Source organism: Sarcophilus harrisii, chromosome 1 (genome assembly GCF_902635505.1).
Source record: "Sarcophilus harrisii chromosome 1, mSarHar1.11, whole genome shotgun sequence".
Taxonomy (NCBI): Eukaryota; Metazoa; Chordata; class Mammalia; order Dasyuromorphia; family Dasyuridae; genus Sarcophilus; species Sarcophilus harrisii.
In genome coordinates this window covers 507879572-507895279 of record NC_045426.1, presented here as the reverse complement: position 1 = coordinate 507895279, position 15708 = coordinate 507879572, and the positions used below count along the sequence as shown (strand labels likewise).

At 33.5% G+C, this 15708-nt stretch overlaps 1 protein-coding gene across 2 annotated transcripts in view; it reads left to right on the top strand.

Annotated features, from left to right (window-relative positions):
* The window catches only part of AFG3L2 (AFG3 like matrix AAA peptidase subunit 2), a 51249-nt gene that overhangs the window by 21126 nt on the left and 14415 nt on the right, over positions 1-15708 (top strand). For both annotated transcript variants that reach the window (XM_031946657.1, XM_031946658.1), the window contains 4 exons: positions 291-444; positions 3218-3325; positions 3425-3550; positions 8048-8158. In XM_031946657.1, coding sequence (XP_031802517.1) covers positions 291-444; positions 3218-3325; positions 3425-3550; positions 8048-8158 — 499 coding nt within the window. The remainder of the gene's footprint in view (positions 1-290; positions 445-3217; positions 3326-3424; positions 3551-8047; positions 8159-15708) is intronic.

Genomic DNA, 15708 nt, shown 5'->3' with positions numbered 1-15708 from the left:
TTTGCTTTTTTTGTTATATAAGGATAATTATTCTATTATGAGATGAACATAGTTATAAAGAATTAAAGAATAGTTTTGTTCATTGACTGACTTGAGATCTTAAAACAATTTAATTACCACATAATATATTTATTTGTTACCTTGTGAAACTGAATTGTTCAAATATATTCTAGTATGTAGTAGTGAAACATTAAAATTATGTGAAATATAAACAATATAACTGTAGTTGCTCTCTTAAAATACTGTATCATTGGCTAAATTCAATTCCAGTGTTGTGTTTTCTTGTTAAGGTCCGTGACTTATTTTCTGTTGCTCGTAAAAATGCCCCTTGCATTCTCTTCATTGATGAAATAGATGCAGTGGGTAGGAAGAGAGGACGAGGCAACTTTGGAGGCCAAAGTGAACAGGAAAATACACTTAATCAACTTCTTGTAGAAATGGATGGTAAATATTCAAATTTATTTTATTTAATAACTATTAGTGTTTTCTTGTTTATATAAAATGAAAGTGGCCATGAAGATAGAATGATAGTACCTCTCACTAAAACCCTGCAAAAATACTACAGCTATTAAAACTTAACCAATTAAACGTTTCTGTCAGTGATTTGCAGCTTAAATTGATGTAAGGAAACATGAAAATTAAGTGTTCCTTGCTAGTTTACTAAAATTTACAATTTGATTCAATTAACACATTCAGTAAGTGACCTCTTGCAAAATGTTATTATAGATAGGTATAGTTATTGCCTTAGGAGGCTTATATTCTAGTAAAATATAGTTTCTTGACTTTAATTACATAATAAAGTGTTTTATGCTTAATGCCAGAAGAAAAACCAGCTTTTGGCATACTAAATGAAAACTTCATCTTGATCTCAGAATTCTTTAGCATTCTGAAATGTTCAGAGCCCACAGAGAAATTTATAGGTAATCAGAGTTTGAATTTGATTCTATATAGATTCCTTTATTGATTAAATAGTGGTTTTTCTCTGTTATCACCCTAAAGCTTATTAGAAATTACTATTTTTGGAACAGCTAGGTGGGGCAGTGGATAGATCACCAGCCCTGAAGTCAGGAGGACCTGAGTTCAAATTTGGTCTCAGACACTTAACACTTCCTAGCTGTGTGATCCTGGGCAAGTCACTTAACCCCAATTGCCTGAGCAAAAAAAAAAAGAAAGAAAGAAATGACTACTTTTTTTCTTTCACTTAAGGGAATCAGTTTAGGTAACCTTCCATTTCTTTTCTGTCATAGTACATTTGAACACTGTTAAATATGCAACAAATGGGAACTTTGACCAATACAATGTTTCATAGTGCATAAATGATTGCTATATAAAATTTCAGGGTTATTTTATAATTGTTAAACAGTTTGGGTTCACAAGTTCTAATCCTAAGCCAATTTACCATAACATTTTGAATCTTCATCCTGACTTTAAGAGTTGGAGGTAGAGGAAAAAATAACATTTCTTATCTGCATCTAGTTTTCCAAATTATCCATATTTTTACCTAAATAAGTATCTTTTATATTTTATCTTGTATCTGCTGGCTGTCTACCCTCAAGAACCTGATTTTGAACTTTTAAAATTACATTTGTGACAATTTTACCACAATTATTAAGCTATGAGGAAGCTAGGTAATACTGGACAGGTGTCCAAAAGACCTGAATTCAAATTCTGTTTTAGACAGTTACTAACTTTCTGTGATCCTTAGGCACAATACTTTTCAGCTTCTTCATTTGTAAAATGAGGATGATAACAGTATCTGCCTTCTAGGATTGTTGTGAGTCTCAGATGAGATAAACTTGTTTTGCAAACTTCAAAATTACAGGTGTAAGATGAATAGTTGTTTTTATTTCCTTATATGTAAAATGGGAATAATAATAATGTCCACATTATTGTGTAAAAGTCTGTCTTTTACAGAATTGTTATAAAGAATAAATTACGTAATTCAGTAAAAGATTTGTAAAGTCTTTCTTTAGGCATAAATGTTAGCTATTATCATTCTTTATTATCTTTATTGTTTTTGCTGAGATAATAGATAGAAATGGTTTTGGAACAAGTTGCTCTCCTATTATTATTATTATTATGTACATTTAACCTGTGTACTCTTGTATCAGTAGATAAACAATTTCTTTTTGTGGTAGAATATGAGTATTAGAATATAAATTCATCTGATGTAATTTCACTGAAAGCATCTTTTGTATAGTTTTAGCAGAAAAGACAACAGGGATGATGAGTATCATCCTTTTCACACATTACTTTGATCTCTGCTAGCTCTCTGTATTTTGAAAATTTTTCATTTCATGTTGCTTGGCTGATTATAAGTCTTTGGCAAGAAAATATCTTTTTTTTTTTTTTTTTTTTTTTGGCTGAGGCAATTGGGGTTAAGTGACTTGCCTAGGGTCACACAGCCAGGAAGTGTTAAATGTCCAAGGCCAGATTTGAACTCAGGTCCTCCCTTCTTCAGAGCTTGTGCTCTATCCATTATACCAACTAGCTGCCCCAAGAAAATATATCTTAAAAATGTTTCTTTTTTTTTTTTTTTTTTTTTAAGTTTCTACTGTATCAGTATTATGTATGTACATTTATGGGCAGGAATTTGTTCTATGATAATATTGTGGTTTTAGCATGTTTTCTTGGATATTTTGAAGCCTCTGAAGTTTGGAGATTTGTCATCTATTAGTTCATGAGAGAGAGTTTCTGATTTAGAATTCTAGCCATAAAGTCTGCCATTTGGTAGATAATAAATTTTTATAGTCCTCAGTGATATGTTGCAAGTTTTCTACATAGAGTTTTACATTATTCCCATTGATCATTGAATCTGTTCTTAAGAACAACCTTCTGGTTGCAAAGATGTTCCTGAAATATTATCTTAAAGCTCTTCTATTTCTCTAAACCAATCCAAATGATTAGACCTATTTGATAGGCTTGGTTTTGTTGTAATCTACTTTGTTACATTCAGTAAATTCAGTGGTGAGTGCCTGTTACCAGCCTTTAATATTGTTTAATGAAGTGATATCTTCTTGTTTCAAAAGTATTTTTGAAAGTTTTTTTAAACCTGCTGATCATTTTGCTATTTTATTATCATTAGTGAATGTTATTTCTGATTTGTTACCAAAAGATTATTAGATAATAAAGCATTTTGAAAGCAAACATGCTCTCATTTTCATTGTTACGGCATATCTTTAACTATCTTCTTTCCATGTTTACTATCTTCTTTCAGGTTTTAATACAACAACAAATGTAGTCATTTTGGCAGGCACCAATAGACCAGATATCCTAGATCCTGCATTAATGAGGCCAGGGCGCTTTGATAGACAAATCTTTATTGGTGAGATATCTTCATTGTGGAATATTATTTCTCAAAGAGGATAAATGTAAATATTAAATTATTTTTTAAAAATCTTTCATTAAAAAAAAAAAAATATAGGGCCACCAGATATAAAAGGAAGAGCATCCATTTTCAAAGTTCATCTCAGACCATTAAAACTAGAAGTTGAATTGGATAAAGAGAAATTGGCAAGAAAACTGGCATCCTTAACTCCAGGATTTTCAGGTAAGTAGAATATTAACTTTTGTATTCAAGTGTATTTCTCATATTGTGATAATTACAAGGAATACAAGAATTTCTTTTCCTCCCACCATGAATTCACTCTTGAACTATTTAAGAATTTACATAAAAATTAAAGCCCCCAAATCAAAATGAAAGAATTTGTTGAAAAATTGTGGGGATTTTGAAAAATGAAGAATGGGTCAGCAAGAAGACTTAGACAAGATTCCTGATTAAGAAGTATCATCTAACCCCAAATCCCCCTTACTACCTCAAAACAGCCAAATAAAGCAATAAACATAAAAGACATAATAAAGATTAAAAAAAGAGGAAAGAAATATTCATTAGGCAATGGCCACAGGAAAAAATTAACAGTGATGCCACAAAGCCATTCTATGATGAGTAGATTTCACATTCTCTACCAATTAGTGTGACAGTGATGACTGTAGTAATTACAGGAACATGAGGCTGCTGGAATTATTAGCAGATTTTATATTTCCATATTAAGGACTTTCTTTTCTGTCTGTGTCTGTCTGTTTGTCAGTCTCTCTCTCTCTCTCTCTCTCTCTCTCTCTCTCTCTCTTTCTCTCTTTAAACTGAGGTAATTGGGGTTACTTCCCCAGGGTCACACAGCTAGGAAGTATTAAGTATCTGAGGCCAGATTTGAATTCAGGTCCTCCTGACTTCAGGGCTGGTGCTCTATCCAGTGTGCCATCGGGCTGCCCCTATTCTAAGAATTTTCAATAACCATCTAAATCATTGTTGATACCTTTTAGTCTTATCACATAATCTGACCAGACTCTCCTATTCTTAAACAGTTGATGAGTTTGTCTATAGCAAAGATAAAGATGAGAAAGTAACTAGTTATAGAAGAGAGAGGAACTGAGCAGGAAACTGCTCTATTGTTGTTTGGAATAAGAAGTATGGTTATAATTTTAAGGGTTGAGGAAAATTTTATGGTTATCTACATCTCCTATTTTTTGTCCATTGATTGCCAGTATTTAACTAATGCAGTGAATTTTCCACTGTCATTCTGATAAGACTTAGTTGAGATATTTATAAGACATGTATTCCCTTAAATTAGCTGAAGATACACAAAATAAGATAAAACCATCAAAGAGGAAAAGGGAAATTCCCCAGACAAAAGTCTCTGGGGGGTGGGTGGGAAAAAGATACTAAAGTAATGAGCCTACAAAACAAAACAAAAATCTTCAGAAGAATTCCTAATACAAGGTAGTAAGAAAATCCCAATTTATGGGATACAGTTTATGGGTGGAATTGTGAATGGATTCAACCATTCTGGGGAGCAATTTGGAACGATTCCCAAAGGGTTATCAAACTGTGCATACCCTTTGATCCAGCAATGTTTCTACTGGACTTATGTCCCAGAGAGATTTTTTTCTTTTAAATATAATTTTTTATTGACGGAACCCATGCCTGGGTAATTTTTTTTTACAACATTATCCCTTGCACTCACTTCTGTTCCGACTTTTCCATCCCCTCCCCTAGATGGTAAGCAGTCTTGTACATGTTAAATATGTCACAGTATATCCTAGATACAATATATATGTGCAGAACCGAACAGTTCTCTTGTTGCACAAGAAGAGTTGGATTCAGAAGGTAAAAATGACCCAGGAAGAAAAACAAAAATGCAAACAGTTTACTTTCATTTCCCAGTGTTCTTTCTTTGGGTGTAGCTGCTTCTGTCCATCATTGATCAATTGAAACTGAGTTAGATTTTCTCTTTGTCAAAGAAATCCATTTCCATCAGAATATATCCTCATACAATATCGTTGTTGAGATATATGATGATCTCCTGATTCTACTCATTTCACTTAGCATCAGTTCATGTAAATTTCTCCAAGCCTCTCTGTATTCATCCTGCTGGTCATTTCTTACAGAACAATAATATTCCATAACATTCATATACCACAATTTACCCAAGCATTCTCCAATTGATGGGCATCCATTCATTTTCCAGTTTCTAACCACTACAAACAGGGCTGCCACAAACATTTTGGCACATACAGGTCCCTTTCCCTTCTTTAGTATCTCTTTGGGGTATAAGCTCAGTAGTAGCACTGCAGGATCAAAGGGTATGCACAGTTTGATAACTTTTGGGGCATAATTCCAGATTGCTCTCCAGAATGGTTGGATTCATTCACAACTCCACCAACAATGCATCAGTGTCCCTGTTTTCCCACATCCTCTCCAACATTCCGCATTATCTTTCCCTGTCATTCTAGCCAATCTGACAAGTGTGTAGTGGTATCTCAGAGTTGTCTTAATTTGCATTTCCCAGAGAGATCTTTAAGAAGGGAAAGGGACCCACATGTGCAAAAAATGTTTGTGGCAGCCATTTTTATAGTAGTTAGAAACTGGAAACTGAGTGGATGCCCATCAGTTGGAGAATGGTTGAATAAATTGTGGTATATGAATATTATAGAATATTATTGTTCTGTAAGAAACGATCAGCAGGATGATTTCAGAAAGGCCTGGAGAAACTTATGAACTTATGCTAAGTGAAACGAACAGAGCCAGGATATCATTGTACACTGCAACAACAAGATTATATGTTGATCAATTCTGATGAAAGTGGCTCTTATCAACAGTGAGATGATTCAGGCCAGTTCTAATGATCTTGTGGTGATGAGAGCCATCTATAACCAGAGAGAAACTTTGGATGGACCACAACATAGCATTTTTACTTTTTGTTATGGTTTGCTTGAATTTTATTTTCTTCCTCATTTTTTTCCTTTTTGATCAAATTTTTGTGTGCAGCAAGATAATTATATAAATATGTATGCCTATATTGGATTTAACATACATTTTTATCATGTTTAACATATTGGATTACTTGTCGTCTAGGGGAGAGGATGGAGGCAAGGGGAGGAAAATTAGAACACAAAGTTTTCAAGGGTTAATGTTAAAATCATCCTTGCATATGTTTTGAAAATAAAAAATTCAACTTAAAAGAAAATCCCAGTTTAAGATTTCAGAAGAATAAAATAATTCAGCAATAACTACAACTAGAATTTCAAAAAAAAAAAAAAAAGGCTAGAATGTTCATTAGTATCCTCAGAGTGGTTGAAAGATCTAATAAAAGAACTGAAGTAAGTTATAAGAAATTAAATTAGAGGGGCAGCTAGTTGGTGCAGTGAATAGAGCGCCAGCCCTGAAGTCGGGAGGACCTGAGTTCAAATCTGACTTCAGACACTTAACACTTCCTAGCTGTGTGACCCTGGGCAAGAGGCAAGTCACATAACCCCAATTGCCTCAGTTTAAAAAAAAAAAAAAGAAATCAAATTAGAGCTCCGAGTAAAAAACTTTAAAGGCGATTTGTTGAATTAGAATGGAAGTTAGGAAATCTTAACAGAATAATAGATGTTCTAGGAAGAAAAAGAAAAGGAGAAAATGTTATCATTAGACTATGAAACTGTTTTGGAACAAACTCAAAAGACAATAAAACTGGAAAAATATATGAAATTCTGATAGCAAATCAAAAACAATTGACCCAGAAAAATAGGATTTAGAGAGGAATTCTTAGATAATTGACCTCCCAGAAAAACATGATGAAGTAAAAACCCTGAATACTATATTTCAAATTATCATGAAAGAAGATTGCCTGTAAGTACTAGCAAAGAAAGCAGCGAAGAAGTTTGAATCCCATGGACAGAGGAGGAACTCCAGGACTAATGCATCCAGAAATATAATTGACAAGCTTCTAGATCTTGCTTTAGTTACATTATAACTATCTGTAATCATATTAACCTGGCTAAATCAGAGAGGTTATTATAATTACAGATAGTTATAATATAACTAAAGAATCATTCCAAGATATACACCAATCCTGAGAAAGGAAAGGAAAAATTGGAAAATTTTTTATCAAAATGAAAAGACAATGGCTTTGTATCCAAGAATAATTAAAAATGTGAGATAACCATGTATTTTAAAATGATTTTAATAGAATTTAATTCTAATTAATAATTTAAAGTAAATTATCAGAAACTGTTATCCCTAAGAATGAAATGGGGAGTCAATAATTAATATGCTAATATTATGCTAATCTTTTACTTGATTGTTACATTTGGATTTCAGAATTAGTACCATTTCAGTTACTTGATCTTCATACAACATTTTCTGAAAAATTTATTTAAAGGAATTTACCATATAAAAAAATTTTGTATGCTCTGTGCATAATTTAAAATGTAAATGCTTAGTAATCTTTTAATAACTTTAGCATTTCTCTTTCTTTGTAATATTGCTTTTGTTTCCAACAATATATTGATTTGTGTTGAACATTATAGTGAAAGCATCGCCATTTTTATACTTTTAAATGAACTTTGTAGTAAAATATTCACCAAATATATCACTAGTCATTTAGAAAAACCAACTAATTGTAAGGTGAAGGAAGGTATTGAATTTAAAGAGCTATAATTTGTTTAATTATCTTAAGCATATTCTGCGTTGGTGAGATATTTATTTTCCTCCTTTGTTTTGCAGGAGCTGATATTGCTAATGTCTGTAATGAAGCTGCTTTGATAGCTGCACGACACCTTTCAGATGCCATCAATCAAATTCACTTTGAACAAGCAATTGAACGAGTGATTGGGGGTAAGAAAATTAAATGTGGCTTCAGTCCAAAGATAAGAAAAAATAAGATGAGATAGGTAACATTTCTGTTTAAGCAGAACTGGAATAGGGAAAGAGGAGAAGTAAAGTTAGTCCAACAACAGTGATAAATCAAATTACAGAAATGTTCTCAGAAATAATTAATTTAGCTGAATAAATTTTTATTAGTTACTTTTTCAGTGCAGAGCATTTTTGATACAAAGACAAAAACGAAACAATACAGATTAACCAACGTTTTATGTTGTACTTTAAAATGTATGGAATGCTTTACATTCATTATTACATTTAGCCTCATAGGAATCCTTGTAGTTCAGTTACTACAGATAACCCAGTTTTATAGATGGAGGAACTTAGGCTAAAAGAATACAATTACTTGTCTTTGATTGTGTAGTTAATGAATCAAAGAGAGGTAAGATTTAGACATTTGAATCCAAAAAGTAGTGCTGAATTCAGTGTCATGCCTACTCTTAATAGAAACATACTTAAATATAATAAAAGGCAGTTTGAGGAGAGCGGAAAACACTAGCAACAGAGAGGCTTCTGAAGAAAGTGGTACTTTGCTCTGAGTCTCTAAGGAAGATAAGGATTCTAAGAGATTGGAAATAAGGGAATGTGTACAATATATGCCCCCCCAAAATGTGGAAAATGGAGTCAATTGGCTAGTTGCAATAAGTCTAATTTGATTAGAATATACACTTTTGGAGAGTAGTATGAAGTAAGGCTGGAAGGTATGCTGGAATTAGATTGAGAAGGACTGTTAATGCCATGGTTTGTATTTCTTTTAAAGGTAATGGAAAACTAATAACTCATTTTGATCAGAGGAATAATAATTTGATCAGATCTGTCTTTAGATTATTTTGACAGCTTTGTGGCAGATATTGTAGAAGATAAAAAATAAACAACTGGGAGAGCACTTGGGAGACTACTATGATAGCCCTGGATGTGAGAGATGAGAAAAGGAGTCAGATTTTGTGGAGAATGAATTGATAGAATTTCTTAAGTGAAGGGATTTAAATTTAAAGGATGAGAGAGAAAAATCTAACAATGTCTCTGAGCCTTCTAAATGGTAGAGACAGAAGATTAGAGAAGTTTTCATTTTCAATGTATTCAGTTTTACATTCTTTAGAGCTAGCTTTGTAAAGATGTCCAGTTGGTATTTATAGAACTGAATATATGGATTTGGGAGCTATTTGTGTAGAGGTGATAATTGAAGCCATTTTAATAAATGAGATCACAAAGAGTACATATACAGAAGAAGAAGAGCCGAGAACAGAGCCTTGAGGGACACAGTTATTTTAGAAGGCATGAAATAGAAAACTATAGGAAAAAGAGGATGAGAAGAAGGAAGTCAGAGGAAAAGATAATAATAAAATATCAGTATTGTGAAAGGCGAAAGGGTAGATTTTGTTTAATAGGACACAAATCTGCTCAGCAGGAAAATGGTCAAGGAGAATGAGGATCCTGAAAAGGCTAGTAGGTTTAGCAGTTGAGATCTGGTAGTTTTTTAGGGAAAGCTTTGGTAGAATAGTGGAAGCAGAAGTTAGACTACAAAGGACATTAGGCTGTTCTTTTTAAATAAAAGTGAAAGGTAAGAGAGATGTAGGATATTAGTGTGGATGGCAGGGTAAAATGAAGTTTGTTTATTTTTTTCCTTAAATGCTAGGAAGGAAGGAAGGAAGGAAGGAAAGAAACAAGCATTTATTAAACAGCTACCTGTGTGCCAGGCACTGTGCTAAGAGCTTTTCAAATATTTTCTCATTTGATCATCACAACAATCCTGGGAGGTAGGTGCTATTATTATCCCCATTTAAAGTTGAGGAGCTTGAGTCAGATAAAGGTTAAGTAACTTGTCCAGAGTCACAAAGATAGTAAATGTCTGAGGCTGGATTTAAACTCAAGTCTTCCTAACTCCAAGCCCAGTGCTCTATTCATTGTACCATGTAGCTAATAGATAAGATCTGAATCTATTTCTAAGCAGCAAGGAAAGAGCTAGTAGGTAGACATTGAACATGAGATTTAGGATGGAATCATTGTTAGAACAAATTATTAGTATGGGCAGAGGGTGCAGGATCCATGGAATAATATTAGAATTAACTTGGCAAGGAGAATGGCCACTTCATACTGAGAAATTGGAGCAAAGGAGAAGAGAAAAACTAAAGATGTAAAAGGGTTAGGGTTAGGGTTAGATGAAGGAACTCAATAGTAATTGGCCTCGGTTTTTTCAGTTAAGGAGAGGTCATGTCCTATGAGGTAGGGAAGTAGTATGCCATTAGAGGTTTAAGGAGAAGGGAGAACATTTATAACAGCTGATAGAAGTACCTTATAATCAGTCATATAAAAGTATTGCCATGCAGTAGTGAGGGCCTAGTTCTTTTTAGATAATATGAATTTTTAATGGACCCAGTTAGCAGCATAGTTTTATTCTAACAATATTCAGGAGTTATGCAATAGGCATAGAGAAGGTAGATAGAGAGATTTGACCCAAGGTTGAGGTTTGGCAGGGTGTAAACAGTGGAAGAAGGGAGCTAAATTTTCAAGAGAATAGTTAAGCTTCTCAACTAGAAAGTTGAGACTGATAGAAAAAATATTTACATTTATACTTATTTTTTAAATGTTTACTAAATTTTAGATTTTCACGTATTCATTGGCTTTCCCTCCTTGATACCTGAGTAGAAAGTAATGATAAGAGTCGCAAAGATATTTGTGAAAACAGACATAGTAGTTGAGTAGTAGTCCATTCTATACTAACCTTCACATACATAGCACATACCAGGGGCTGTTGATTCTTGAATAGAATGTAGGTTTTTTTTTTTTTTTTTTAAAGATATTTAATTTCTAAAACTTGTACACAATGAACTAAGTGAATTATAATTACAAATAGTAGATATCAAACAAATGTAACAATCATTTATAGAGTTATTGGGTATAATAAAGAAGTAGCAAGTTCTGTTCCACTTTGGTCAATGATCATGTGATAATACAATATTTGGGTTATATGCTTTATGCAGATTGCTATTGGTGTATTAAAAAGTATAACATATAGTTTGTGGGTGGGTGGGATGTTTCGTTTTGGGTTTTTTTGTATATTTTGTTTGAAATGGACCTGAGAATTCATTAGTGTGGGGAACTTCGGGTGTAGGGCTCTCTCTGGCAATGCATATCAGCAACTTTTCTGTAATGACGTAGTTTTGCTGCTTGGATCCCTGAGAAATTAAGTGACTTGCCCAAAGTCTAGTTAGTAAGCAGTTAGTATAGCTAGGACTTGAAGCTACATCTTCCTAACTGCCAGGATGATGCTCCATAAATTGTGCTATTCTGCCTGTTGGTATATTTCCTTAAGGAGTTTATAAAACATAATTATATACTTGGGGATAGGATTTTGGGGAAATAGTGGAATCAGAAAACTTTCAACTCTCCAAATTTCCTCCACAAAAAAAGACAGAATATCACCTCTGAGCAGCAGAAATAAACATGGGGCAAATTACTTATCCTCCTAAGACAATTTGAAAAAACTCCAGGAGAAACCCAGTCTTCAATGGCCTGACGGGCACAATCTCCAGGCCCATTCTGCAGAATCCATAAACAACAGGCCCCTAGACAGCTGGGTTGAAAGGCAAACAGACTCAGAAACTTAATTTTGCAGACAATAGGTGTGTATGGGAAGAGGTCTGATGGCTGAATAGGAAATTGAGGGACTTTCCACTGCCAAGGGAAGCCAGGCCCAGCTTTGCTGATAAGACATGTCCCAGACGGTGGCTGCAGGGAAAAAAGGCAAGCACATACCTGGTGAGTACAATAGTGAGGGGCAGTGGCCAGCAGAGAGGACAGCTGTAATTTGCAACTACCAAAATGACTATAGGGAACAAGATCTTTTGCTGGCCAATGTAACTACGGGCTGTACCTTTGGCTTAGGAGTAGAGAGGTGAGCCCAAGGTTGGGCCCCAAGACAGACCTCAGAAAATAACAGTAAGAAAGACCTGAGACTTAAGAGTGTCATTCCCCATACCTCGGGACGACAACTATTAGTGTAATAGCTACTAAAAATAAAATAAAAAAAGCAAATAAAAATGAACAAGTAAAGGAGAAAGAACCCAACCTTAGATAGTTAGTTACTGTGGAGATAGAGAAGATCTGGGTGTATTGTCAGAGAAAGATACTGGCACTAAAAAAGCCGCTTCTTTTCCACTGAGAAATGTCAGATGGTCCCCAAAACACGTTTATCTAAAATGATAAAAAAAAATCTCTTCTAAATTCAAAAAGAAATAAGAGGTTAAGGAGATAGGGTGGCAGGGAAAGAAGGAGGGAAGGACATTTAAAGAGGTGGGTAGGTTAAAGAATGGAAGGGTAACATAGATGGGTAGAAGTAAAGCAGAAGAGTGAGGAGGGATGGAGTAAGAATAGTCAGATTTAGAAGGATAGTGGAAAAAAATAGAAAGGAGGAAAATATACAAGTAATTGTCCCTCAGAATTTAACTAGGACGGATTTATCCATAAAATGGACATGAATAGCAATTAAAAAATTTGTATTCAAATCTGTGTTATTTTCAGGAAACATTATAAAAATGAGAATCAGACACAAAGATAAAATAAAGGGAATGAGTAGAATGTATTTTGCAAAAAAAAAAAAAAAAAAAAGCAGGGATAGTTATTATGATCTTGGATGAACTTAAAATAGGTTTCATCAAAAGTGAAAAATAGGAAAACTGTACTATGTATCAGTAATTTTATTCAACATTGTTTTAGTCTAATCAAAATACTTAAAAATAGTATAATGTACCTGAGCATATAATCTGCCAAAACAGACACAGGAACTATATGAATTTAAAAATAAAACATTTTTTATACAAATAGTTAGATCTAAATAGTTGAAATGATATCTATTGTTCATGGATAAGTAAAGTCAATATAAATTTTAAATGACAATTTTACCTAATTCATCTATTTATTCAATGCCATCCCAGTTAAATTACCAAAAAATTAGTTTATTGAGTTAGAAAAAATTACAAGAAAGTTCATTTGGAAGAATGAAAGGTCAGCAACTTTGAAAAACCTAGAAAAAAAGAAGTAAAGGAAGTAGATTCAGTAGTTTCAAATCTTAAACTATATCATAAGGGACAGTGTTATTGAAGTATAGAAAGGATAATTTTGATTGTTTTAAATTAAAATATTCTTTTATAAATAACCCTATGTAAGCCAAGAATAGAAGGAATATAGAAAACTGAAAAAAACATTCATTAAACAATCTCAGATATCATATGATTGGATTGGAATACTGCTGTGGTTTAGGAAATAATGAGCTGGTTGTTTTAGAAAAACATGGAAGTACTTATATCTATGAAGGAAGATGTTATCCATCTTCAGAGAAACAGTTGACAGATGGAAATAAGCATAATATGGGTTTACATAGATGTGTATGAATGTATATATGTATATATAACTTTATATCTGTATATTTATATATGTATGTATATGCATATATATCTCCATGCTTAATTGTAGCATTCTTTAGGGGAGGAGGAATGGGGAAAAAAATAGAAGAAAAGGTGCACAACAGAACAAAAGAAAACCAACAAGGAAGTAAAGAAAAGCTATGCAGCTTTGAAAACAATATGTAATATTTATCATATAGATTTTCTTAAAATGGAAATTTATTGTTTTATATTGGATCCTCTTGTGGTCTGCTGTATATATGGCAATTTTTTTTCTTTTCTTATTTTATATTTAAGTTCAAAATTAAAAAAAAAACTTACTAAAAGACTTTTATACATAGAAAGTTAACAGTGTGGTGTTGAGTATTCTAAGTGTCAGATGAATTCTATAAACAAATATGAGAGTTCTGAAGGAGATTTCTCAAGGGATAGTGGATAGAAGGCAGTCAGGGCAGGCTATATTGATCAGGTAAGAACAGAATCATATTTGAAGAATAGGTGGGATTGAAAGAAGTAAGGATTATAACCAGAGCACAGTGTCATAGAAGTCAGGTATGTGACAGTCTAGATAATCTTTCTGTGTTTTTTTTTTGACTCCTTTTTTGTTGAAGTACACTGTCTCCAGAGTAAGTAATGCAGCAAAATATCCACTGTATCCCCTGCCTTTTATGGAATCTTTATCTGGTGCCTTCCTCAATGGAAGTGTTTGTGTTCCCAGCAATCTCAGTAATTGGTACTTCCTTGCCTATAATATCAGAGGAGTGAAATCTATAAGACATGCTTCAGCAATACTTCCCTCTACCTTGTAAAGCTCTAGGGAATCCTTGTCCACATCTTAAAGTAGTTTTTTATGTGGGAGGAAATCCAGGTATATCCTAGTAAGTATGACAAAAGCCTGGCATAATTTGAGTATCTACTCTAGAGGGTGCCTCTCTGAGGTTTATAGACCTCTTCCTCTTCTGAAGGTCTGTGGTCTGAAGATAATCTCACTCAATGCCTTGATACTAGATACCAGTTATGTTGTATCTGCCAGATAATGTGAGTTGTGCCATTGTTGTATTTGGTGATTGTGATCCAAAAGTAACTCGGTTCTCTTCCCACATCACCATGCTTCCTGTTTTCTCAAGTTAATACATAAATATCTTTATTTCTGTAAGTTAAAACACTGAATACATGTTTGTTGTTTTTAGTTTTGTTAGCCAGTCTGCCTAGAAACTTCCCAAATGCCCAAAAGCAGCAGCAACAGACTGGAAAAACATGGCAAGAGAATTTCAGTGAAGGCTAGTTAGTAATGCCAAGCTACAAGGGCATTGAAGAGAATGATCCTTGAAAAAGGCCATTGAATTGGGCAGAGGGTTATTATTGAAGTTTATGAATGGAGTTTCTGTGGTTCATGGATATAGTAACCAGATTATAAGAGATTAATGAATGAATGGAGAGGATATGGAGACTTTGGGTGTAGGATTCTAATTCCACAAGTTTGAGATTTAAAGGAAGCACAGCTACAGGATGATAGTTAACAGGGTAATCAAATGGTTGATTTTTAAAATTTCCAGATAGGGAGATCTGTGTACATTTGCTGTTAGAGGAAAAAAAGTTGGGGCTGGGGGGGGGGGGGGAGGTTAAAAATGCAAGAGAGAGAATGGATGTTAAACATATTAAACATAGTATGCTTATACATTGTGAGAGAGGTAAAAACTTACATGTTCAAATTTCAGCCTTACTGAACCAGAAGCTGCCTTAGGATAGGGTGACATATCAAAATGAAAAACCCTGTGTCTCTAGTCTTTGTGGGATTTCAGTTGTTGGCAGTGACTTCGTCAAAGTCCCTTCAATTAGAGATGATGAGTAGCAAGGATATCTTATTTTTAGAAAAAATATTAGAGCTTTGTATCTTTTTTTTTTTTTATCTTTGTAATTCTGATATCTGCTAAACATATAGAATAATTACGTGATCTAGTTTGCTTAAGATTATTCACTAGAGTTCTTTAAGCAAAGGCCAGATGGTTTCTTGTTGGGAATATTATATACATATGGATTCTGGTTTAAGAAAGTTTTAGATTAGATGAATTTTGGGGTACTTACCAACTCACTGATTCTGAA